This window comes from Alternaria triticimaculans (assembly GCF_023758025.1).
Source record: "Alternaria triticimaculans strain BMP 0046 chromosome Unknown scaffold_1, whole genome shotgun sequence".
NCBI lineage: Eukaryota > Fungi > Ascomycota > Dothideomycetes > Pleosporales > Pleosporaceae > Alternaria > Alternaria triticimaculans.
The window spans coordinates 3,272,387-3,295,379 of NW_026055958.1; the positions used below are offsets into that span (position 1 = coordinate 3,272,387).

General features: G+C 52.7%; 8 protein-coding genes across 8 annotated transcripts; 4 read left to right on the forward strand and 4 right to left on the reverse strand.

Annotated features, from left to right (window-relative positions):
* Nucleotides 1-1,692: 1,692 nt before the first annotated feature.
* Nucleotides 1,693-3,326, forward strand: J4E78_001089 (uncharacterized protein; the record flags this gene model as incomplete). The annotated part of the gene is made up of 2 exons (XM_049361750.1): nucleotides 1,693-1,981; nucleotides 2,038-3,326. 2 exons carry the CDS (start codon nucleotides 1,693-1,695, stop codon nucleotides 3,324-3,326), a joined length of 1,578 nt encoding a protein of 525 aa, XP_049227033.1.
* Nucleotides 3,327-3,647: 321 nt separating this feature from the next.
* Nucleotides 3,648-5,327, reverse strand: J4E78_001090 (uncharacterized protein; the record flags this gene model as incomplete). The annotated part of the gene is made up of 4 exons (XM_049361751.1): nucleotides 3,648-3,694; nucleotides 3,743-3,865; nucleotides 3,924-4,397; nucleotides 4,448-5,327. The coding sequence occupies 4 exons, from the start codon at nucleotides 5,325-5,327 to the stop codon at nucleotides 3,648-3,650; spliced, it is 1,524 nt and encodes a 507-aa protein (XP_049227034.1).
* A 520-nt stretch (nucleotides 5,328-5,847) lies between these two features.
* Nucleotides 5,848-8,141, reverse strand: J4E78_001091 (uncharacterized protein; the record flags this gene model as incomplete). The annotated part of the gene is made up of 3 exons (XM_049361752.1): nucleotides 5,848-7,503; nucleotides 7,553-7,819; nucleotides 7,866-8,141. The coding sequence occupies 3 exons, from the start codon at nucleotides 8,139-8,141 to the stop codon at nucleotides 5,848-5,850; spliced, it is 2,199 nt and encodes a 732-aa protein (XP_049227035.1).
* Nucleotides 8,142-10,999: 2,858 nt separating this feature from the next.
* Nucleotides 11,000-12,314, reverse strand: SVF1 (putative cell survival pathways protein; the record flags this gene model as incomplete). Its single annotated transcript, XM_049361753.1, has 4 exons — nucleotides 11,000-11,466; nucleotides 11,514-11,938; nucleotides 11,989-12,204; nucleotides 12,292-12,314. 4 exons carry the CDS (start codon nucleotides 12,312-12,314, stop codon nucleotides 11,000-11,002), a joined length of 1,131 nt encoding a protein of 376 aa, XP_049227036.1.
* A 967-nt stretch (nucleotides 12,315-13,281) lies between these two features.
* J4E78_001093 (uncharacterized protein) lies at nucleotides 13,282-15,678 on the forward strand (the record flags this gene model as incomplete). Its single annotated transcript, XM_049361754.1, has 3 exons — nucleotides 13,282-13,527; nucleotides 13,584-15,021; nucleotides 15,068-15,678. The coding sequence occupies 3 exons, from the start codon at nucleotides 13,282-13,284 to the stop codon at nucleotides 15,676-15,678; spliced, it is 2,295 nt and encodes a 764-aa protein (XP_049227037.1).
* A 2,680-nt stretch (nucleotides 15,679-18,358) lies between these two features.
* Nucleotides 18,359-19,437, forward strand: J4E78_001094 (uncharacterized protein; the record flags this gene model as incomplete). The annotated part of the gene is made up of 3 exons (XM_049361755.1): nucleotides 18,359-18,366; nucleotides 18,496-19,244; nucleotides 19,295-19,437. The coding sequence occupies 3 exons, from the start codon at nucleotides 18,359-18,361 to the stop codon at nucleotides 19,435-19,437; spliced, it is 900 nt and encodes a 299-aa protein (XP_049227038.1).
* An 869-nt stretch (nucleotides 19,438-20,306) lies between these two features.
* On the reverse strand, nucleotides 20,307-20,727 carry J4E78_001095 (uncharacterized protein; the record flags this gene model as incomplete). Its single annotated transcript, XM_049361756.1, has 3 exons — nucleotides 20,307-20,387; nucleotides 20,508-20,585; nucleotides 20,638-20,727. 3 exons carry the CDS (start codon nucleotides 20,725-20,727, stop codon nucleotides 20,307-20,309), a joined length of 249 nt encoding a protein of 82 aa, XP_049227039.1.
* A 433-nt stretch (nucleotides 20,728-21,160) lies between these two features.
* Nucleotides 21,161-22,947, forward strand: J4E78_001096 (uncharacterized protein; the record flags this gene model as incomplete). Its single annotated transcript, XM_049361757.1, has 6 exons — nucleotides 21,161-21,250; nucleotides 21,318-21,652; nucleotides 21,898-22,001; nucleotides 22,079-22,350; nucleotides 22,441-22,590; nucleotides 22,801-22,947. The coding sequence occupies 6 exons, from the start codon at nucleotides 21,161-21,163 to the stop codon at nucleotides 22,945-22,947; spliced, it is 1,098 nt and encodes a 365-aa protein (XP_049227040.1).
* Between the last annotated feature and the right edge of the window lie 46 nt (nucleotides 22,948-22,993).

Below are 22,993 nucleotides of genomic sequence, written 5' to 3' on the forward strand. Positions count from 1 at the left end.
TACAAAGACTTTGTCCAACACCAACCCTTGTCAGAGATCCGACGGTTTCGTATGAGAGAGTTCCAGATTTTGCCACAATGCCGATGTGTCCGGGAGAGAACGTGGGAAGTGGTTGGAATCCAATCCTGCATCTTCCAATCGCGGAGATTATTCCTGGAGCGTTGGCACCCACAAGCCGCGACTTGGACTGCGACTGTAGCATGGAATGTATCCTCATCATATCATGCAACGGAATATGCTCAGCGACTGCAACGATGAGCGGCACCTCGGCTTCAATCGCCTCTTCAATTGCAGCAGTGGCTTGGTGAGCTGCCACATAGATTCCGGTCGCATCAGGCTTCAGCTGTTCCATTGCAGCCCTCACAGATGGCAGGACAGGCAGTCCAAGATGCTCGCCTGAACCATTCGGCTTTACGCCGCCGACAACATTGGTTCCCCATGCTATTGACTCTTTCGCGTTTGCCGTAGCTTGCTTGCCGGTGAATCCTTGAAATATAACGCGAGTGTGTGATCCGATCTTGAGATTCTGAATGGTGTCATCGTAGTTGCTGTATCGTGAAGAGGCCGAAAAAGTAGCACAGGGTATCTGTTGGCCAGGTTTTCGCGCCGTCCGAACGTTGCGCAACACTCGCGCTTGCTGTGATAGCATACTGGATGGGAAGTGTCGGAGCTGTCAATTGAACGTCATAGACCGCAATACTCCCGGGAAAGAACCGTCGGAACGATCGCGAGCCAGGTCCCAATCGCGAAAAGGAAAAAGAATTCAACGTCGCAGGATAACTCTACCGTCTTTTCACAATTTGAGTGTACTGATGATACTTTGATGAGCTCAGAGGTGTCGGGAACAACCGACGTGCATTGCGGCTACATGCAAGTAGCCGACTGGACCCCTCATGCGTCCGGACCTCGGAGAACGTCGGAATTCATCTGGAGTTCTCGATATGGGCTATGGACATCTCATATCATGGTGTTTTCTTACGATTTCTCCCCGATGGCCGACAGACATCGGCCAGAGCTGACGCGCTTCAGCTAGTTTGGATGATGAGCAGTCTGTACCTAGGTAGTACCTCGGCATGATCTAGACAAGGAGAAGTACCATGCCTCGAGCCAACGAAATGACAAAACAGTCTTTGAATGACACTGTATCACCTGTCGGCATCATTTCATTATTGTGTTCAAAACCAAATTTCATGTGCGACTATGCGCAGACCTCGGCATGTTTTCGTGTCGCACGCCCAGCCAGAAGGTGCCTTGCATGCTTACCCCAGATCCGCGGAAGTGGGTCGCGTGACGTTGTTGGCGTCGGCTCGCGTGGCATTTTACACATCACCCGCCATGTCAAACAAGACAATTGACCGCCCGCGCGACCCCGTCCACCGCCTCCTACTCGTCCACGCACTCCGCTAGTCCTGGCACGCGACTTACCGTCATCATCGTGATCGAGAATCATGGCCGATGAAAGGGATGACCGCCGAAGCGCAAAGCATGGACGCCTGGGGCCTCGGGGGCCATGGGCGGCTCTTGTGTCTCTTTGATCGACTACTAACACCTAGGCTCCACGAGATCTCTTTACTGCTTCCTCATTTTGTTTTCTGCTCCGCTGTGCGCTAGTTATGAACTGCTAATTACACTACACTTCTTCCAGTGTCGTAGTCCATCGGCCCTACCCAGCCAATCCGACAGTCAGCTGCCATGCTTCCTCGCGTAGTCCTCCTTGCAGGCTTCCTCCACCACGCCTATGCCTTCTCGATACCGCGTCTCCCTCCGCTGAGTACTTTCGTTGGCGCCAGTCGAACACAAACACAGCAACAACCACTGCAAGACACGTTCGATGCGTGGATCGAGAAGGAAGAGCGCATAGCTCTGGGCAAACTCCTGGCAAATGTCGCACCCGGTGGCAGTAATATCCAAGGCAAGGGCGTAGCGGATGGTACGGTCATTGCGAGTCCGAGTCGCGACGAACCAGACTATTGGTTTCAATGTGAGCGACACCAACCTATGCCTACTACTGAGCGTCTACTAACGTATTTGAACCAGGGATTCGCGATGCTGCGATCACTATGAACACCCTCGTAGATGTCTACGCCGACGAACCGTCCTCTTCTCGCGGGTCCGCACTCTCTACCATCCTCGACGCGTATACCTCCCTCTCGAGCGATATCCAGCATACCTCAAACCCTTCCGGTACCTTTGACGATCTCTCTGGGCTTGGTGAGCCTAAGTTTCACGTAGACGGAGCACCGTTTACTGGCTCATGGGGACGACCTCAGCGGGATGGCCCGGCCCTGCGCGCGTTGACTCTCATGCACTATCTACGAGAATACAATGCCTCACATCCTCTGCTTTGGAGCTCAGAGTCAGCTGAAGACTTCTTCCGACCATACTATGCCGTGGAGATGCCTCCACGTAGTGTCATAAAGGCCGACCTGGAGTACGTCAGTCACTTCTGGAACCAGTCGAGCTTCGATCTTTGGGAAGAAGTTGAGGGTTTGCACTTCTTCAATCTGATGGTCAGCGCAAGAAGCTTGAGGGAAGGCACCGACCTTGCAAGGACATTCGGAGACATGGGTGCAGCGGCCTGGTACGAGGAGCAAGCTGGGTACATCGAGGCTTTCCTCGGCAAGTTCTGGGATGCCCAGAAAGGCCATCTTGTTGAGACACTGTCCAGCCAGCGCAGCGGATTGGACTGTGGGTTGCTCCTTGGCTCGCTCCACGCTCTACCCGCAGGGGATTCCGAAAGTGATGTTGTATATCCACCATGGTCTGATGAGATGCTCATGTCGCTTCTGGCTCTGACTCGCGACCAACGCGATCGTTTCCCAATCAATAGCCGCCCATACGACGAGGACAAGGGTGACGACATGGAAGAAGATTATTTTGAAGGCACTGGCCTTGGTCGATACCCCGAGGATGTTTACGACGGATACGGCACCTCTAACCGTGGTGGCAATCCCTGGTTCTTGTGCACGTCGTCTGCCGCTGAGGTCCTCTACCGCACCGCAGCACACATCTCTGTCGCCGGTAACCTGACCATCTCTGACACCGGTCTACCATTCTTTGAAGCCCTTCTTGCAACTTCTTCCCTCTTCGTCGATGTTGGTACCTACGGTGACTCCGACGCGCTCTTCCACTCTGTCATTGAGCGCTTGCACACCACTGGCGACCAGTTCCTCGAGGTCATCAAGACGCACGTCGATGCTGAGGGAAGCATGAGTGAGCAGTTCGACCGCGTGACGGGCTACATGAGGGGAGCCAACGATCTGACCTGGAGCTATGGAGCATTCTTACAGGCGGTCCGAGCGAGGAAGGTGTCTATGAACCTATGACAGATGCTGCAGTTGAGGTGGCACGTTTACAGAGAAGTACATGACGAGTTATGAATTACGAATACTATACGACACCCGAGCAGCGTGGAGTTGGTCCGGCTAGCGCTATGATTATTAAGATCCGATACCCTCGTTATACCGCAATATCATTGTTATACATTTGTCATATTACAACATTGATGCCATGTGATGGGAATGAGTTGCACATTGGAAAATGAAGCGAACATGAGTATGAGTATTATGATGTATACATTATGATCTATGGTGACAATTGCGAACAAATGACCCGTAGTTGCCTGGGAAAGATAAATGTCCTTCCATCTAGTCGAGAGGCCAATATTCATGGATGTTGTGTTGTGTTTTCCATCCTATGCAATGTCAGTATGAAGAAGCCTCAATATGCAGAAGAAACTTACGCATAAACCAGCAGCAGAACGGAAAGAACAGCGTGTTGACTGCTCCCCAGGCAAGCAGAATACCGAAGTCCAGTCCTATTCTTGAGTGCAAATCGAACAGTATGGAGCGACTTCCCTCCACGACTGCGCAATTGTTGTTAGCAATTGATGGTATCGAGCTGCGGCGTTGAATATGACTTACTTGAATGAAGCGGCCAGGCGTATCCCCATCTATAAAATCCAGGCGCGATCTCGATATCATAAAACGCAGTGGAAACATTGCTAATGACCCAGAAGATCAAAAATAATCCCATCCACGGCATACCCACAATCATGGCCACATTCTCACACGCCAGTCCTAGCGCAATCATACCGCAGAAGTTGAGCATCCAGTACACGACGAACGTGCCACTTCCATACGCTACCGGATTGCCTTCCATCATATTTGTCACCTGCGTTTCGCTGGTGATGGAGTTGGTATGCCAGAAGTTGATTTGAAAAGCCATGGATACGAAGGAGTAGGCAAGTGAAAGCATAAAGTAGGCGCATATCGTAGCACACCATCGCCAGACGATGAGTTGCTTAAACTTGAGAGGCGGGTGGTTTTCGGGCTTGAGGTATTGCATGTGGATGGGCATGTAGAATGAGAAGCTGAAGAAGGATATGATGATGAGATCTGCGAATTTTGTTAGCAACAGCCAATGTGGGGGCTATAATGCGTCTTACAGATGAGTCCGATGGATACGGCGGGGATTCCAGTGTACGGATAGAAAGGTCGCAGGTTGAACTCAGAGAAGCCAATCGCCGGGTTGATGGCCTGGGGTACGTTCTGAATGTTTGATAGTACTGCCGGGTCGCTCGCCCTCTGCAAAGCCATCTGTGCCCATTGCTGTCCGACCATACTCTGGGCCTGCGTCATGAACTGGCTGATAATGGGGAACATGAAGTCGAACCAGTTCGTGTCATCTCGTGCGTCCTGGTAGATCAATTGGCATGCTCCCAGAGGGTCGTAACTCGTGTTCCCGTTGGCGATAGCAGAGTACAACAGCGCGCTCGCGTTGGGGTTGATGACAATAGCAGCCCAGGCATCCCAGTTGTAGACAGCCTGTCGGACTTCTAATGGATCGTTGTTGAAATCTGAACCGGGACGAACACCCCATCCCAGCGTCGGCTGACCGCTGCTCAGCTGTTGTTGTACTAATTGCGTGATGGTCGGTCCAACGAAGGGCGCGTTTCCCGTGTTGTCATAAGGCGCCGCTCCATCCATATCCACGACATACACCAGCAAATGGCTCAGCCTGTTCTCGACCTTGAAGAACACGGCCCAGTACAGCGATAGCACACAGAGGATGAATGCCATGAGGAAAGCCGTCGTGATGATCCATTTTACGAATGCGCGGTTGCGTACTTGTCGCAGGTCGGGATGCCAGAACCCCACAGGTTGCATCTCAGACTGTTCCTGTTTCCCGTTGCCATTCTCCGCTTCCTTGGGCGCCGTCTTCCCGCGATTCGTTTCTGGGTGTCCATTCGTGCCTTCTTCTGCGTTGATTTGGGCTGGAGGGCGAAAAGCGCGTGGTAAGCGGATGCGATTGATTAATTGCGACATGGCGAGTTGGGAAGGACAGACACAGCACTAGCGCTGTCGAGTGAGTTTACCGTCCACAAGTCGTCCTTGGAAAAGCTTGCTATCCTTGGGAAATCCATGGCGGCCGATTGCTTTTATTTGTTGTTGCGATTCTTTTCGTTAGGGGCTTTTGCTCGATGGAAGGGACATCTATGACGTATTAGCGAGTTTTAGATCGAAGCGTTGTGGTGACGTTCGCAGCCGCGAGATCCTAGCTCCTCCCTTTAGCTCCGCGGTAGCGGGTGAGTTGTCTAGATTTGCTACTAGTTTTATATTGACTGTTGCAGCGCATCGATTATGAATGCCTTTCTTACTTGTGCATGTCTCGCATTCAGACTAGTAATAGTATCTCTCGTGGCGTTCGTACGGCCACCCCGCTCCGCATTAGAACGCGCAGCGCGCTCGCTATTTTGTATCATTGCTTCATCCCATCAAATCTCCGGTGTGGCTACTACTTCGGTACACGCGGGTGCTACATATCCCTTTCTGTGCTCTTCATCCATCAGCATCGCTCGAATACTCGGTATAGACCTTTCAGATTCGCGACCTCCATCACTCCACCTTGCAGTAATCCCTTTGTGCCCACGAGCCTAGCCTTGCAAGCAGGGAAGATGGTAAACTCGATCGCTCGCAGGAGTTTCTTCCGCCTTGCTGCAATTTCGGGATCTTCCTCAACGACCTTAGCCTTGCCTTTACCATCGTCACCTGCTTGTGCCGAGGGCGACAGAGGCAGACTTTCAGGTACATAGAAAGAAGCAATCTCGCGCAGCAATGTCTGGAAGCATCCTTTCTCCTCATTCCAATTAACGTGCGGTCCAAGACGCAGTAGGAATTGGGGTAGCTTGGCCATAGAGGGCGTGTAGTCTTTCATCAGCAGCGGGATAGAGCAGAGTTCGCCTTCTGGTGTAATCTCCATAGAGAAGTATTCGCTCAGCAGCGCTGCCTTGCTGACCAACTGCTCTTTCACTACTTCAACAACCTCGTCCCAGTCTATTTCGTCTGCCGCATCGCCTGCATTCTTCTTTTCTTGTTCTGCAGCAATCTTGAGTAAGTCATGTAGCGACAAGGGTGGGTTAAAGCGTATCTTTCCGTAGTTGGCAAAGTCGGTCAGACCGACCTGGTAGAAGTACTCGTTGCAGAGCATGCCGTAATCAACAAGGAAGAGCTTTACGCCGCCTTGTATAGCCGCTATTCGCTTCTGCTCGTCGACAATCCCCACAAACGTATGCGTCGAAATGATATCGGTAAGCTCATTGTGCATTGCGTCCCGAACCTCCGCACGGAGATCTTTGACGGATGTGAGACGACACGCCATTGGCTCCTTTTCTGCGAATTCATATTCCATCTCTTCTTCGTCGTTTGCAATTTCTTCGACGGACTTTTGCGGCTGCAACATTGACGTAATCTTGCGTGCTGAAGAATCCGTACGAACAAGGTTGGCTTCGTCTCGCTTTTTGGTCGCTGTATGCGGCGCTCTTCGGCCGCAACGGTCTGATGCATCGCCTGTCGCAGGGGTCGAAGGTATGATCTGCTTCATGGGCGTTGCAAAAGGAACTTTGGGGTTTGAAAGCAAGGACTGGGTCATGAAAGTCCTGCTCGTATCGACCTTACTCAAGTTTTCGCGGATCGAGTCGCATATGACGGCTATGATCTCATCTTCATTGAGGAAGTGAACCTCGCGTTTTGTAGGATGCACGTTTACATCCACTCGCTGTGGCTCGATTTCGAGACTTAGATAGAAGAATGGATGAGCTCCTTTCGGTAGAAACGTGGCGTAAGTCTGCTCAACACTCTTCTTGATCGCGGGCGACTCTACCGCTCGGTGGTTGATGAAGAGCAGCATTACTGTTCTCTTCGCAGTATAATTTGCGTTACTGACCAAACCGTCGCACTTGAAGCCCCAGCGATCGTCTTTGACGTTTAGGGCTACCAAATCGCTTGCAGCAGAATTGCCATGGATTGTTCGGATGCGGTCCTTGACGGTAGCAGAAGCAGGTACGGTTATGCTATTGTTTTCGCCTGCCTTCTTGCAGGAGAAGGCAACGCCTGCGCAGTGGACAGCATAACGTCCGATGAGCTCGAGAATCTTCGCGTACTCTTCGCTAGCGGAACGGAAAGCTCGCCGCCGAGAAGGAACATTGTAGAAGAGATCCTCAACCTAGCGACTCATTAGTTGCTGCCGCGGCGCTGGGAGAGGACGAACGTACTGTAATGATCGTGCCCTGTCGGCCGGCCTTTGGCTTTGGTTCGGCACTCTGGCCAGGCTTCGCACTTGCAAGTTTACCATCCGCAAAATGCGCTTCCCACGCGCAGCTCGATTCCTTTGTTCTCGTAGTAACTTTGAGATGAGCGATATGACTGATACTCGCCAGCGCCTCGCCACGAAAGCCGTACGTGCCAATGGAAGTCAGGTCCTCGAAAGCCTTGAGTTTGGAAGTAGTGAAACGTTCACATAAGATTGGCAGGTCTTCTTTCTGAGCGAAGTCAGCATGTGATGACTCTGAGAAGATCAAGACATACATCGATGCCGTGACCATTGTCGGTGATCTGGAGCAACTTGAGGCCGCCGTCTTTAACTAAGACCTCCAATGCAGTCGACCCTGCATCAACAGCATTCTCAATCAGCTCTTTCAGCGCGTGCACTGGCGCGACAATGATTTCTCCGGCCGCGATTTTGTTGACGACATCTTGCGATAGTGCCTTGATTCGGCGCGGCGCGGGAAGTGGTAGACTGTCATCGCCTTTTCTTTTCGTTCCACGTGGCGACGACGTCGAGACATCCATGTCATCCGCCATGATTGCACGCTAAGTTGCGCATTCGAATTGTAATTTGTGGCGATGTTGGTGAGTGATGCACGATGGAAACATGAGAAGTACGGGGAAGCGCGATGGATGATGAGCCCCACTTTCACGGTGTCACGTGACCTACCTAACACAGGCATCGCCACGCATCGACCTCCAAGCTTCAAGCAGGCAGTATGCATCAACAATACGCTAACAACAGGAACCCTTGTAACTTCTTGAGATATACGAGTCAAACATGTCAGCATAAGCGAAAGACTTGGTGCTAGTGAGGCTGCACGATACTCGAGCGGCACAGTCGCGTGAAGTGCTCTTTCCATGGAGATCTCAAAGTACAACTTCTTCTTGGTTCAATAGCGCGCCAGTCCTTCGTTGAAGCTATGGCCCCTCCTTCATATGCACGCGCTACATCCTCCTCTACATCTAAGGCCAGCCCTAAGGCTTCAAAGACGACCCACATCATCGACGAGTCGATAATACCGTCTCTCAAAAAGACCAGAATCTCAACGACCACAAAAGCACTTGAAAAGGCTCCGTCAACGCCAAAGAAAGCTCTCAAACGACCATCCCTCCTTACTCCACAAGCCAGAGACCAGATCACCTATAACCGCGATTTGTATGCCATCAAAGCTAAAGACGCTTCAAAGCCATGCCTGTTATCAGATCTTCCATCCGAGCTACGCAGTTTGATCTACACCTTCGTTCTCCCCTCAACGCACCACATCTCCGACAACTGGCCCGCAATCCTCAAACGCGGACAGCGCCGTCTACCTCCTCTACTGCATATCTGCCGCGCCATCAGTATCGAAGCAGCATACGACTACTACACCGGCACGACCTTCAGCTTCGCAGTCCGGAATCTGGATTTCCATCCTGTCATGAGATGGATCGATGAACTGCCAAAGCAACACCGCGCTCTTCTTTTGTCTCGGAACCGACATTTGGAAATCAATGTTCTGCCTAGTGTAAAGACCTCTTTCACGTATCCGCCCAAAGGCTGGCTGATCGATGGATATATGCAGGATCATTGGAAAGCATGTCAGCCTTTTGGGAACATCTACACCGTACCGTCGGATGTACATAAATCACATTTCCTGGTCTTCTGCCGGCTGGCGTCTTGGTTCCTTTGGTGTTTCAGATCACCACACAAGCCTATCAGATGGAGATATACATTTGAGCAGTCGCCCTATCATAATCCGTTTGGTTTGCCGGGTCTGCAGGAGCAGGCGGTGTTGGAGCGGTTTCTAAAGCATCACACCATGGTGCTGACGATGGAATGTGTGCAAAAGGCCTGGAAGAGGAATAAGAGTGGGGCCGCGGCGATGCAAGGGGAGGTAGTGAGATTGTTGAACGCATTGGATCAGTGGTACAGGGAACGCTGGGGCGAGGGTAGAGATGGAGGCGAGTGGGAACAAGCGATGGAGGTACTTAAAAAGGGGATTGAGAAATGGTGAATGGCCAGCATGGTTACGGCAGTGGGGCATATAGGATGGCATTGGGTATCATCGCTAATAAGAAGGAAAATGCATATCCTCTTGAATCTGAAAATCCGTCTCCGTGCCACTCATCACACATCCGTGTGGATCTATCCTGGACACCGTCATCATTATGCATGGTCCAATGCTGAGATTCGCCGATTGGGCTTGTCAAGCGCGAACGGTCGTTCCATGCTCAGCATTGAGCATCCCTAGCAGCGCGCGCCACGTGCGTAGACGCCGCGCAAGATAAGTCGTGATAACGTACACTCAGCGGTTATTGAGAAAATGGGGCTCAAAGCCGTATATAGGGTTACCGAGCTATCACAAGTATTAGCATTCGTACCCTGCTTCTGAAATTCGAACTTACTCGTCGAAGGGTAAAGACAATGTCGGTGACTGAGACGGTCTTGCGTCCACTGGAGTCCACGATCGCACAGCAGTCTTTCAGGATCTGATAGACTGTTAGTCATTGCATGCAGCTTCTAGTTCCTGAGTGACTGACCCTTGCTAGTCGCTCTCTGAGGGCCAGGCGCACGTCGTCGTAGATGGTTGCGGAAATGCGCTTCACGCCGCCACGCCGAGCCAAACGTCTAGGATTATGTTATTAGGTTGTTGTGGGATCGCACAAAATGGAATCGTGCAAAGTTAAAGACGGTAGCTCGTTGCCCATGTCGTTCCTTTTTCGTAACCAGGGATTACTTACCGGATGTCACCTTTTGTAACCCCGTAGATGTTGTCTTTTCGGATCTTCCTGCAAACATTTAGCTCCTGCATCGCCCTACGCATATACTGGTACTCACGTATGCCTCTTGAGATTGGCTTTCCCTAAACCTTTCCCCTTCCCGAGACCACCGGAGCCCTTGCCCAGCCCGAGTCCAGGTCTTAGGCCTCTGGGAGCAGCTGGTGATGCCGAGACTGTGGATCCTGATGCCCGTGGCCAGCCCGCCGGTGCGGGGCGCGATGGGCCGCCTGACTGCCCAGGCCTTTCGTTGACCATATTGCGTTAATGTTGTTGTGCTCGAGCAAAGCGGGCAACGAGGCTGTGTTGGTGGTGCGGGTGCACGGGCCGCAACGTCACGCGTTCAGACGCGGTCGCGTGTTCATGTGAAGATGAGTCGACGAAGGGAGGGAGGTGGGGTCCAATGGCGGGGTTAGGTCATTTGCTTCTTACAGGCAACGAAATTGAGAGCAGAGTACATCACAGTTTGGCGGTGAATGCGAAGAGTAATAGTCATTATAGCTCACAATTCACAGTTCAGAGGTCATATGCGGGACAAACGTTATTCATTAGTTTCCAGGTGCTAGCCCTGATGCATTAATACTAGTGTATGTATCTGGGGTCGTGGGTCCTTATATCCAAGTTTGAGACCATATCTACGAGATGAATGTAGCTTCAGTGAACAATGTACCCTCCTCTTCCTTGACCTCATCGCCAACCTTGACCTTGATGGTCATCTTGGGCGCATACTGGTAGATGTATGGCTTTGTACCAGCTGCGCTGGCGACGATGGTCTTGATGAAGCCCGGCACCTCGGCCATGACATCGACGCGGTCGATGTTCTTTCCTAGAGCACCAGCGAGGTCCGCAGTGACCTCCTTGCCATCTTCGGTCTTTCCCACCCAGTGGTAGCTTGCCGAGGTAGGCTCCGGCCAGCCGGTCTCGTCTTGCTTGGTCTCGGTGTGTTTCACATCGCCTTCGGTGTTGGCGAACAGTAGCTTGCCGTCGGTGGCAATTCCGGCGACTCGGACGACGGTCGACGCGTAGGAGGCGGGAGTGGTGAACTCCATCAGGATGGCGGAGTATGAAGGCGACTGGAAATTGACAAAGTTCCACCGCGCAGCTATGACTGTTAGTTCAGAGTATTCACAGGCGTATCAAGATGCTTACCGGCGTGGTGGGGCTTCATTCCCTGGAGAGCGTGGCTCAACATGCCGCGGCCCTTGACGTCAACCTCACCCTCCTTGGTGATGATGGATCCCTCGACGCTGCAGCGCGGCCAGAAGTGGTGGTGCATGGAGCCCCACGGCGCCTTGGGGTCGGTGCCGTAGTTGGTTGTGCCGTCTTTTCCACCCATGAAGCCGGGAGCAGTCCTGGTGAACTTGACGTTGACCATGCTGTTGTCGTTCACCGCCGCCTTGATGGTGTATGCGCTGCCATCTTCCGAGAGCTCGATCGAGACGCCATCGGCGTAGAAGGAATGTTGGTCCTCGTCGAATCCGTAGTTTGAGACGGGGTCACTTGCCCAGAGGAAAGGCTTCTCGTTGTTGGGGTAGAAGAGCTTGCAGTTGAACTGCACGGTTACTCGTAGACCACTGCGAGCTGTGAGTGCTGTGATCGGCGGTATCTGGCGAACTTGACTTACGCAATGTTGTTGTAGATGACCTGCAGGAAGCCCTTATGTCCGGCATCGGTGAAGAGGTAGAAGGTCTGCGTCTCGACGTTGGTGTAGTCGAGCGTTACCCACTTCAGGTCCTTCTTGGCCAGCTCGGTGTAGGCGGGCTCACCACCCTTCTTGCCCACGGGCTGGATGGCATCGGGGCCGTATTCGGGCTCTTGGGTGCCGGCAACCGCGGCTAGTCTACATTTGTCAGTACGCGTCCTGTACACGCCCTGTACTCTGCGCCACGGTCGCGCAGGCACGTGTGAAGGCGAGGGTAGCACTCACGTTGACTTGGCCCAGCTGAACATGTTGTGGGCAGATGGACGCACTTTCCAAAAACAAACAGCGTGCGTAGGTAAAGGCGGTCACGGGCTCTGATTGGAGGAGGGCAGAAAAAACTCTGGAAAGGTTCTGTTCAACAGGTCTGGATCTGAAATTTTCGGGGAGGCCGTTGACGAGAGCACGGCCGGGAGCAGGTAGGTACAGCGACGGCGACGTCAGGACAGGCAGACGGTCGGGACACTTGCAGGGCGTTGAGGCAGGAGGTGCGGTGGGGGTATCACGGGTGCAGCTGTTGGGATCCGAGGGACCTCGGGACGGGACAGAGTCTTTGGCGTGTGTGGTGAAGATGCCAAAGCCGCTGTCGACATGGGAGTTGAGGCGGCGCCGCATGGGTGAGGCTTAGCCGTAGCTTCCCGATGTTGCTACGAATAGGGCAACCCGCGCGCCCTGTGCCTCTGAGGTAGCACCCATCGTCGACCCCTCCCATATCAATTTCTCGTCGCTCTGCACGCCCGACGCCGAGTCTGCTGTTTGGCCCGCTTGTATATACAGAGCATTACTCCCCCCGGCTGCTGCCCCTTCCAGATTCCGAGCATCCGCGGTTTTACGGACGAATTGATTGCACGCAATCGACGGCTAGCGCGGGGCTTCTTCACTCTAGCTTCCGATGACGATTCTGGATGCTTTGTAGTCAGGCACACGACTCGAAACTTGCACAGCATTCCTCCCCGGCCGCCCTTACCACTGCACGCATCGCTATAATCATCTTACCCGGCTGCTCCGCGCGCATATTTGGACCCTAGACTCTCGGCTGCACGGGCGCTGGGACGCATCTCTGGGCGACGCGCATCACGAACCCACCCAAGTAAGCTAGAGCTGTTCGACCTACTTAGACATCTGCGGATTTCGTCATGGCCTGGACTAGAGGAGCTGACCCTCTCTGACAGAACATCCACCTCACACTCACACTCACACCCCCAAACTTCGCACACGATGACGTCGACACCGCCTGCGCAATCCGTCCGCTTCAGTGAGGTCAACCAGGAAATTGAGCCCGAAGAGGCCGTAAGAGATGTTGCGGAACTCACGGGCACCGACAAGGCACAGCCCGACGGCCCATTGAGCCCCCAGGCAGAGGAAGACCTACGTAATCTGTCGTCTACTCTCCAGAAATCACGAATGCAGGCAAAGCGTATGGAGAACTTTTCCTTCGAGCCTGTCTCACTGCCGCCTTCACGAGTAAGCAAGCCTCATACACTACCCCACAGTTTGAACACAAAGCTAACAGCCACAAGGCACCTTCCCCATCTCCAGCCTCACGGACAGCTTCAGCACACTCAGGACACCGCTCTTCTATTCCATCGTCACCCGCATCCGCCATGCACTCCCCACCTCTAACTCCGGCGGGCACGTCATCTCGCGAAGAGAGGGCCAACGCAGAAGGACACAAGAAGCGCCCCAGCGATCCCGCCATGATGACGCCTCAGGTCTCGCCCCCGCATGAAGCTCCGCCAACGTCAATGGACTCGTCTGTGCAAAGTCCAAACGAAAGCCAATCTTCCTTACCAGTTCCCGGTTCTCCTAGGACCGCACCGCAATCACCTCGCCCTTCGTCCGATCTGTCCGGCGTAGTCCAGCCGCACCCAAAACGTGGGCCTGCATTCACAATGGGCCCTACGGGTGACTCAAATCCGGCTTCCCGGGATGCTAGTCCGGCAGGATCCGGAGGAGAGCGTACGCCAGGAACTTCGACTCCAGCACCTGGCTCCCGACCATATACACCACAGGGGGACAGGGACGATACCTACGCACGTTCGAAACGCGCGGCGCAATCGAGGAACCTGGATTCGCTCGAGGCCCGGTACATTTATGGCGGACGCGATGGGCGCAACTCGGCAGCATCGTCTATATATCAGCTACCCCGCTCCAAAGGAACTGAGTCTGATAAGGAAGAGAGCAAAAGAACGAGCATATTTGGAAAGAAAAAGACTCATTCCGATGCGGAAGACAGCAAATCGCAAAATGGGAAACAACATCATGGATCCATGTCCGAACTGAAGCGCTTCTTCAAGATTGGACACAAGAACAAGGACAAAGATAAAGAGAAGGAAAAGCGCAAAGAATCCCCCGCGCCGTCGGTCAAGAGTGCGAAGATCAAGTCGAACAAGTCAGGGACCATGACACCACCGATCACGAACGGGGCTATGAGCGTACCATTCGCTGACGACCACGGCCTTCAGAGCAAGTATGGCAAGTTCGGAAAAGTACTGGGCTCGGGGGCGGGTGGATCAGTCCGACTCATGAAGCGAAGCAGCGATGGCACCACATTCGCTGTCAAGCAGTTCCGCAACCGTCATTCCTACGAGTCTGAAAAAGACTACAACAAGAAGGTGACTGCCGAATTCTGTATAGGCTCGACGCTGCACCATGGAAACATCATCGAGACCATGGACTTGGTGAACGAGAAAGGCGCCTATTTTGTGGTAATGGAATACGCACCTTATGATCTTTTCGCCATAGTCATGACGGGAAAGATGAGTCGCGAGGAGGTCACCTGCTGTACCTTACAGATCTTGAACGGAGTGACATACCTCCACAGCATGGGTTTGGCACATCGGGACCTGAAGCTTGACAACGTCGTGGTCAACGAGCACGGAATCATGAAGATCATCGATTTCGGGAGTGCTGCTGTGTTCAAGTATCCATTCGAAGACGAGATCGTACTTGCGAGTGGTAAGTCTGTTATGCCTTTCAGTAAAGCTCATTCTAACCCCTCCAGGCATTGTCGGCTCGGATCCATACCTCGCTCCAGAAGTTTACGACCTTTCCAAGTACGATCCGCAACCGACTGACATCTGGTCTCTTGCCATCATGTTTTGCTGCATGACGCTGCGTCGATTCCCATGGAAAGCCCCGCGCATATCCGACAATTCATACAAACTCTTTGTATCCCCTCCCAACGATGGACCGAGATCAATCACAGGCCCCTCCAAGTCGGCCACTGATCTTCAGCACAGCGCAGGTGACGATCGCCGTCAATCAGGAGTCATATCTGAACCTGCGTCTCGACACCAAACATCAGAGCATTCCGCCGACCATCGCGCTTCAACATCGTCGACGAGCCAGCAGCCACCGCAAGTGATCAAAGGACCATGGCGTCTTCTACGTTTGCTGCCCAGAGAGAGTAGGCATATCATAGGCAGAATGCTCGAAATCGATCCTAAGAAGCGCGCGACTCTCGATGAGATCCTCGAAGACAAGTGGGTCACTGGTAGTGCAGTGTGCACACAAGAAGAGGGCGGGAGGGTGCTCCGATGTGACAACCACGACCATACGCTCGAGCCAGGTGCAGGCGTCGCCTCGGCACCAAACACGCAACAAAAGAAATGAGCGTCGTTCCCGAACCCGATGAGGGTATTCTTATTTTTCCATATTGGCGTTTGGACGATTAGCAGGCGGGTGTTTACAGGCTCTTCCTGTCCGCATGATATGAGGTGTTCCGGCCCGATTAGAAAGGCGGTTCTTCTGCTCTTTGATTCTCACGCGTTTCGTACGCCTTTTTGTAATACCTTGAACGTTGTCATGTCAATACCAAAGATTGACGAGACCAGTATATGGAAGCTACGAGCCAAAAAAGTGTGATGGAGTTTGGCGTATGTAAATATCTGCGAGCCTCACGGACAAATGTACAAAATGCGATCAGCAAACCTTCCCCACGTTTGTTTCTAGTGCTTATATGCGGATACCGATGACGAAGGACGAGCTCCATTCAAGCAGACCATTTACTTCGAACATCGAACTCCGACCGACGCAATGCTGGTATAGTGTTTGTTTCTGGCCGATTTCTACTTTCCCCAGCCTTCGCTTGGCGTACCGTGCGGCGATCCTGACACTTCGAAACAAGCACCACGCACCTGACAAGCCCGAAACTGCGCATTCCCCGTTGCTCGAAACGAGCACACGGTTCAGTTCGCTCGATGGAGGATTCTCCGCACGTCAATCTGCGATGTCAAACAAGCCTTTATCCTGATCCAACGGCTTTACACTGTCTGGTGGAGAAGCGACGCGTGTTTACGCAAGACATGCATGCAATGCCTCAGGTGTGATCTTCTTGATGCTGCGAGTGGATGACTGATGTGGAGAGCACACACGTCAGATCGCAGCATTGTTATGCCAAGCCGGGGCCCAGAGGATAATGTACGCACTGTGGTTGGCTGGGAGCCGCGAATATGATGCGCGATGTGCGGGAGTTTAGTAGCAGCGATCTAGGCCGATTTCTGAAAGCTGAAATGTGGAGTTGGGGGCTGTTGGTTGGCGAGATGCGTGGGTGTTATACCTCGAGACCTCATCACGAGGGGAAAGCTTATCGCACTAGGTCGCCATACTTGCCAGTAGTGGACTGGGGAGTTTGTCATTTTGGTGGTGTGGGCAGTTGTCTTTGCAGAGAGAAGAGTGGTGCAGCAAGCAAGTCTTGCTGTGAACAACATGCGCATCCCACGCCTGTGTCACGATACTCGATGTCGACAAACGCCCGTTCGGCGTCCAGCAGCAACGCGCAAGCAAGTAAAGTGGGTCTCTGTGTATCGTCAATCGAAAGCAGGGGGTGTCATGTACAGCCGCTGGCCGTGGCAAACGAACGTGAAACGAACTACGGTAATACAAGACGCATGCTTGCGCAGTCTCAGCTTGTCCGCTTTGACGCGCGAAGGAAGCGTTTGAGATTGATGCATGAGTGGCCGAGAACGGGTTGGAGGGGTCGTTCAGGGTAAGCGCAAGCGAGCCCCGGCGCGGGACTCGCATGACGAAGATGGAGTGACGGCTGTCATCATGACAGATTTTGGGTATCAAGCGAACGGCGGGTAGTAGGTAGATCTGCCTTGGGGCGAATGAGAGGCGTAGGAGGCAGAGTTGCATGAATTGGAATAGGCCACGGTACGAGGAATCTGGATGTTCCAAGTTGCCCTTGGAAAAGCCACACCAGCATACCTAGGTAGATTCACTTTATTCTTCGCAGTAATGTGCCATCAGAATGCACAAAGGTATACACATCCAGGCTTTTGTCAGCCTAGAAAGAACAAGCTTCAGCATAAAGGGCCGGGTCTTGCATGTGTTGCATTTTGCAGATAGCCGCTTGTACAAGGCCAAGCTAGAAAAATAGAAACCACCACACCTCATCAAAAACCAACAAAGATGCAGACGCACACCAAAACGGATCCGCAGCCTATCCAATCCCGCTACACCGCTCTGGCCGTTGAATTGGTCCCATGATCCAGGTCCGTTTGTGTGCAGTCTTGTTGGCCCTCAAGCGTCTTATCTCTATTGCGGCCCCCAGCCAATGGCCATCGCATACACTTGTCTTCGCAGCTGAAGCACCGCGGACCAGGGGGGGGTCAAAAAGGTGAGCTCAGGGTGGGCCTGTGAAGATCGTCGTCGCAGCCGGGCAGCGCCTCGACTCCTGCGCTTCGCTCCCACCCGCACGTACGCAACCAAGAAAGTGCACGGAACGTACCATGACATGGCTTGTGCGTTTGTGTTGGACCCGCTTCGTGCGAAAGAAAGACCCCGTTAACGCGGGAAATCGTGTGTCTGAAAGGATCTGTGTTATAGGTGTCTTGGCTTGTAAGCCAATACTTTAACGCACGTTTTCCCACTTGTTCGCGATCTGGATTTTTTGGTTGTCTGGCTCTTGCTTCTAGCCTCTCGTAACCTTTCCACATCTACGTACCCAATTCCCGCCGCACTTTGCACCTTACTTCATTTAATTACTCTGTCTTCCCTTTCCTGGCTGGTCCGCCCACGTGTTTGACATACGCTTGTATATGTAATCGAATTTCGGAAAGCATTGAGCCTCGGGTTATACTATAAGAAGGATGCGTCGCCAACTTCCTCCAAGCCATCTCAAGGTTCCGCCGGGTCCGCATGCGTTTCCAAGACAACAACACTTTCTGGGTCAGGATACAGTTGTCGTGAACCATTACTCGGGGTTTGAAAAGGCGATTCCCGCGATACCGTCTTTACCGGGATTTAGGACCAGTGCTGGTATGTTTGGCTCTATTTGGTTTTCTTGGGGATGGTCGTGTGCTCGGTTGCCGCGACTGGGGTTGTGATGTCAACCATGCAGCGACTTCGACGCGCGAGATTTTTGGGTATGAATACGAGCTAACGCGCAACAACAGCATTCTTGACGTCGCTGAGCGCGAACCTCAGGATTGATCCAGATCTACCATCGCCGCTACCCACACCAACCTCGTTCCGATTGAACAACTTCGTCCAAGAACTTCCCTCTACATCGCTGTCCTACTCAACGCTGCCTGCACAGTACAACCCGTACCCTTCGCCTGCCGAATCCCAAGCCATGTCGTCGACCGAACCGAACGCGCCGGCCAAGTCGCCTACGGATGGATTGCCGCAACTCTCTACCTACACTGCTGAGACAGAGGAGGACCGAATCGAAGGCTTACGCTTGGTCGCAGATTCCGTGGCACAACAGCGCCAGGTCGCCAGCAAGGTCATGCTGTTCCATCCAGTTTCTCTAGCCGCGTACTTTGTGGTTGTGGCTTTTGCTGCGCAGTACATGCTACGCTGGTACGAGGACAAAACGATGTTGGCTACAACCATTGGAGGCATCACTATGACTTTCCTCATCTTCATTCGATGGATGACCGGTGGCTACATTGGTATGGCCGAGGATATCAACATGGATTGGCTGGGCGATGACAGGCTCATCGTGGTGAAGTGGGGTGAGGACGTCATCGGATCCTTGGTATTGGGTTGGGCCGATAATGATGCCGCGAAGAAGCGAGGCAGGAGAAGGCGAGGCAAGGCCGTTGTACGCGCTTGGACTGTAAAGTTGAAGTATCGCGGCAAGGGTGTTGGTGGGGGCTTGTTGGAGGAGGCTGTCAAAGTGGCAGGAGAGCGAGGCGCAGATGGCATTGTCTTTGATGCCGACCATGCCAGTAAGATCACGTCTACTCATATCCTCAGGTCATCACTAACAGAACATCAGACTCGAAGCGTATCCTCCCTGCCATCTTCAACGGTTACCTCAACAAGCAAGACGCCAAGGCCGAGAAGGCTCTACAAAAGGTTGCGGACGCGAAGGGCAACTTCCGCCAGCGTCAGAGCTCGCCCACTTGGGGCAGCAGGTAGACATATACCACAATTTTCTATTTTAGGGCAGCAGATGGGGTGGTGTTTTGCTTTCATTTTGGCGCGGCGACGAGTTTTCTACTGGATGATACCCCATTCCTCTCGTTGATGATACCCCAAACGATCGTTATCGTTGCTAGCATCAAGCTTTCCGTACTTGCTTTTCCATGTTACCGTTTCGGTATTGAGCTCTTGTCGTTATCGTCATCATACAGATCATCAGTCATAATAGACGATTACAGAGTAATTTCATTGGTAGATCACAATGACAGTGTCTAGCTGTTCTAGTTGCATAGCGGCCAACTCCGGTGATATGACGGCTTGCATCCCGCTTGAAGCTCATAGATTAATATTCACTGATACGGCCGCATACCCGGCTGTTCCGCACACCACCCTCAAACTCTGTGGTTGTAAGCCGGGGAGCTCTTATCGCGACATGTTTCCTGATCCATAGACGTGTGGGAAGACAAGCCGCATGTACTGATAACGATGCATTAACCTTTCGATATCAACACCTTGGCGTCAGATTCCGGTTCGCTGGTAGGTTTGCCCCGCGTTGCTCGCTACTGCCCCTCCATGTACAAGGGGAGATTAGGCTTTCCAGGCTTTCCGTCAATGTTGCATGATGCATGCCAAGTATGTACATGCGGAACCGTAGGCGATGGCTTAGCAACGCCGATCTGTAGGGAAGTTGGAGGCTGTACTGATAGCGTTCCAGACTCTTCACGGGAGAGAAGGCACCACCGCCGTTACTGGTCAACCTGCCTCTCTCGCTCTTTCGTCGGTTTGCATGTGAAGTTGCAAGCTGACACACCGAACCGCCGTGCAAGGCTGCACAAGAGCAGTCTCGGACTCCGAGTCTAATCGGTTCAACGCGCGGCTGCACCGGCCTCTGTGTCACCGTCGACTGAACTCGTTGGGTATTCCTCGCGTAGCTGCAGTATGACTTTCTGTGGCACAGTCAGTATATTTAGTACTCGGGCCAAAAAAGCCTCAACTTCAAAGCGACTGTGCGAACCGCGCGCGAGGCGATCTGCTGTTACACCTTGCTGTGCCGCAGAGCTACGTACCGCTAATGCCTCCGGGTTCGCGCCGTTCTCGATGAGCGACACGCAGTAAGACAATTGCTGCCGATCCAGGTGGGTGTTCTGGGGCTTATGTTAGATGTTGGGCGCTTCAGTAAGGCGCGGTGTTTCGTACTAGCAATGTTGCGATTTCGTGAAGAATGTCGATGACTTCGCGAGCGGCCTTTCGGCGGGCGTCGGCTGAGGTTTGCTCGGCGGCTGGCATCGTCGGTGTACTGTGTAGGTCTGAAGTTCCTTGAGAGAAGACAAGTTCGAAGTTGCGGGGTTTGTTGTTTGTTTACAGTCTATGGATTTATGCAGTTCAAGTCGCGTGTAGGAAAGAACCCCACACGCGGCGCGTTCCGCACGTGAGCTCCTTGGCGCATCTTGCCCCTCCAGGTGCTCCATCGGAAAGTCGGTCCTCACAGCACAATTCCTTCACACCAAGATGGCGTTCTGACATCACCATCATTATGACGACAGATGGCCCACTGGTGCTCAGGCACGTAATGACAGAGCTTTATAATAAGAGCTCGCGTGCTTGCTGGAAATACTCTGTTGCTAACACACGGCTTCATTTGACCATCTGAACAATTCCAAGTTTCTCAGCGTCTACAAATTTCAAACTAGTTCTTTCAATCGTAACTAGATCAGACATCATGGCACCAGACCCGCACCAAGGAGGCCGTCTAGAAGACATGGCTGCAGAGGGCACAACCATTCCTGGCGATGCTGGCAAGATGAACGTGGTAAGTGGATATTGGATCCAGGTACCATATGCTTCTGTGAAGTACAAGATAATTAACCAAGATTCAGGTTTCACCCTCTGACCACCCAGATCAGACTCACACGAATCTCGCACATGCAGCAGATAACGCTTTCGACATACCCCGCAGTGTGAACGACCGCGGACAAACAGGCGAAGTCATAACTGGTACTGGCGACCAGCTACCGTCAAGTATTGAGAAGAAGAACCTGGATGACGCGGGCTTCGACCCAAGGGCAAAGGGTCACGACCAGTACGCGAAGCATGCTCGGCAGGATAATCCTATGGACAGCTTGAAGCATGGAGCTGGTAGTCATGACGTGGAGGCTGCGCCCGGTGAAGAAGAAGAGAGTCAGGATGCGCTTCTGAACAAGAGAGGTGCGAAGTAGGTGATGCAAGACGTCGCACTTCCTGTATATATTGTATGACGTTACGACCACAAAACCCAAGAGGCGTAAAATCAACGTTTCGAGAAACTACATGCTCACGTCCGAGTTGTGATCACTGTGATGTGTTGCATGCTTTGCTACGGGCCCTTAAATACCTAGGGCTGTGGATACCCCGCTAGACCCCACACGTGCCTTCCATTTTCACGATCCCGGCAGCTTTCTCACTTGCTGCTTGACCCAGACACTTGAGATCAAGCGTTCCTGTCCGCAAAATGGTGTACTACTTCTCGTCCAACACGGTGTCGCCGTCAGCCTTTATCTACGTCGGCAAAGACAAGGTTGAGAGTATGTGATTTCTGACCTGCCAGCGTACTCTCAGTGGTTCACGCAATTACAACCGCACATACTGATCACCTCAACAGACGAAGAGCTTATCAAATACGGCTGGGACGAAGATGTCTGGTTTCACGCCGACAACCTCTCGTCGGCCCATATCTACGTCCGGTTACCCGAGGGCGAAGATTGGGAAAACATCAGCAAAGAGTTGCTGGTGGACTGCGCGCAACTAACCAAGGCGAACAGTATTGAGGGTAACAAAAAAGATAACGTTACGATTGTGTATACGCCTTGGAGCAACCTGAAGAAAGATGGGAGTATGGCTGTAGGTCAAGTTGGGTTCAAGGATCAGCGAAAGGTAAGCGCATTGCCATACGGCACTAAACGCTTGCGTCACGTCCCTTGGCTCGACCGCAACTTATTGCTCGGTTTGCTGATAGCATACTAGGTGAAGCGCATACATGTGGAGCAGCGAGAAAATCCTATTGTCAACCGTCTTAACAAAACAAAAGTTGAGAAGTACCCCGACCTAAGAGAGGAGCGAGAAGCAAGGCGGGCGGAGTTGAGGAAGCGAGATCAGAGTGCTCTGCAAGCCAAGGTATGTGTATTCCCCAAGTCTCGTTATCCTGCTTTGTTCTGCATGTACTATGTTCGCATGACCCCCTTTTCCAACTACGTCCGTTCTCATGATCTATCCTGTCATTGGCAATCTCTCCGACACTCTATATCTCCTACCACGGGTCTTCTGATCCAGACATACTCCTTCGGTTCGCACACGCGACTTCGACTCGCGACTGATGATTTATAGCGCAAAGAAGAGGCCCGTATAGCCAAGGAGCGCAAGGAGCTTGCGTGGCGGAGAGATCATGCCTACGACGATGTCATGACAGAGGAGAGTCTGGAGCAAAACTCCAACGAGAACCGCGATGAGAACTTCCTCGACGACTTCATGTGAGGTCTCTACTCGCATTTGTGTATTCCGCAGATGACGTGGGCACCAC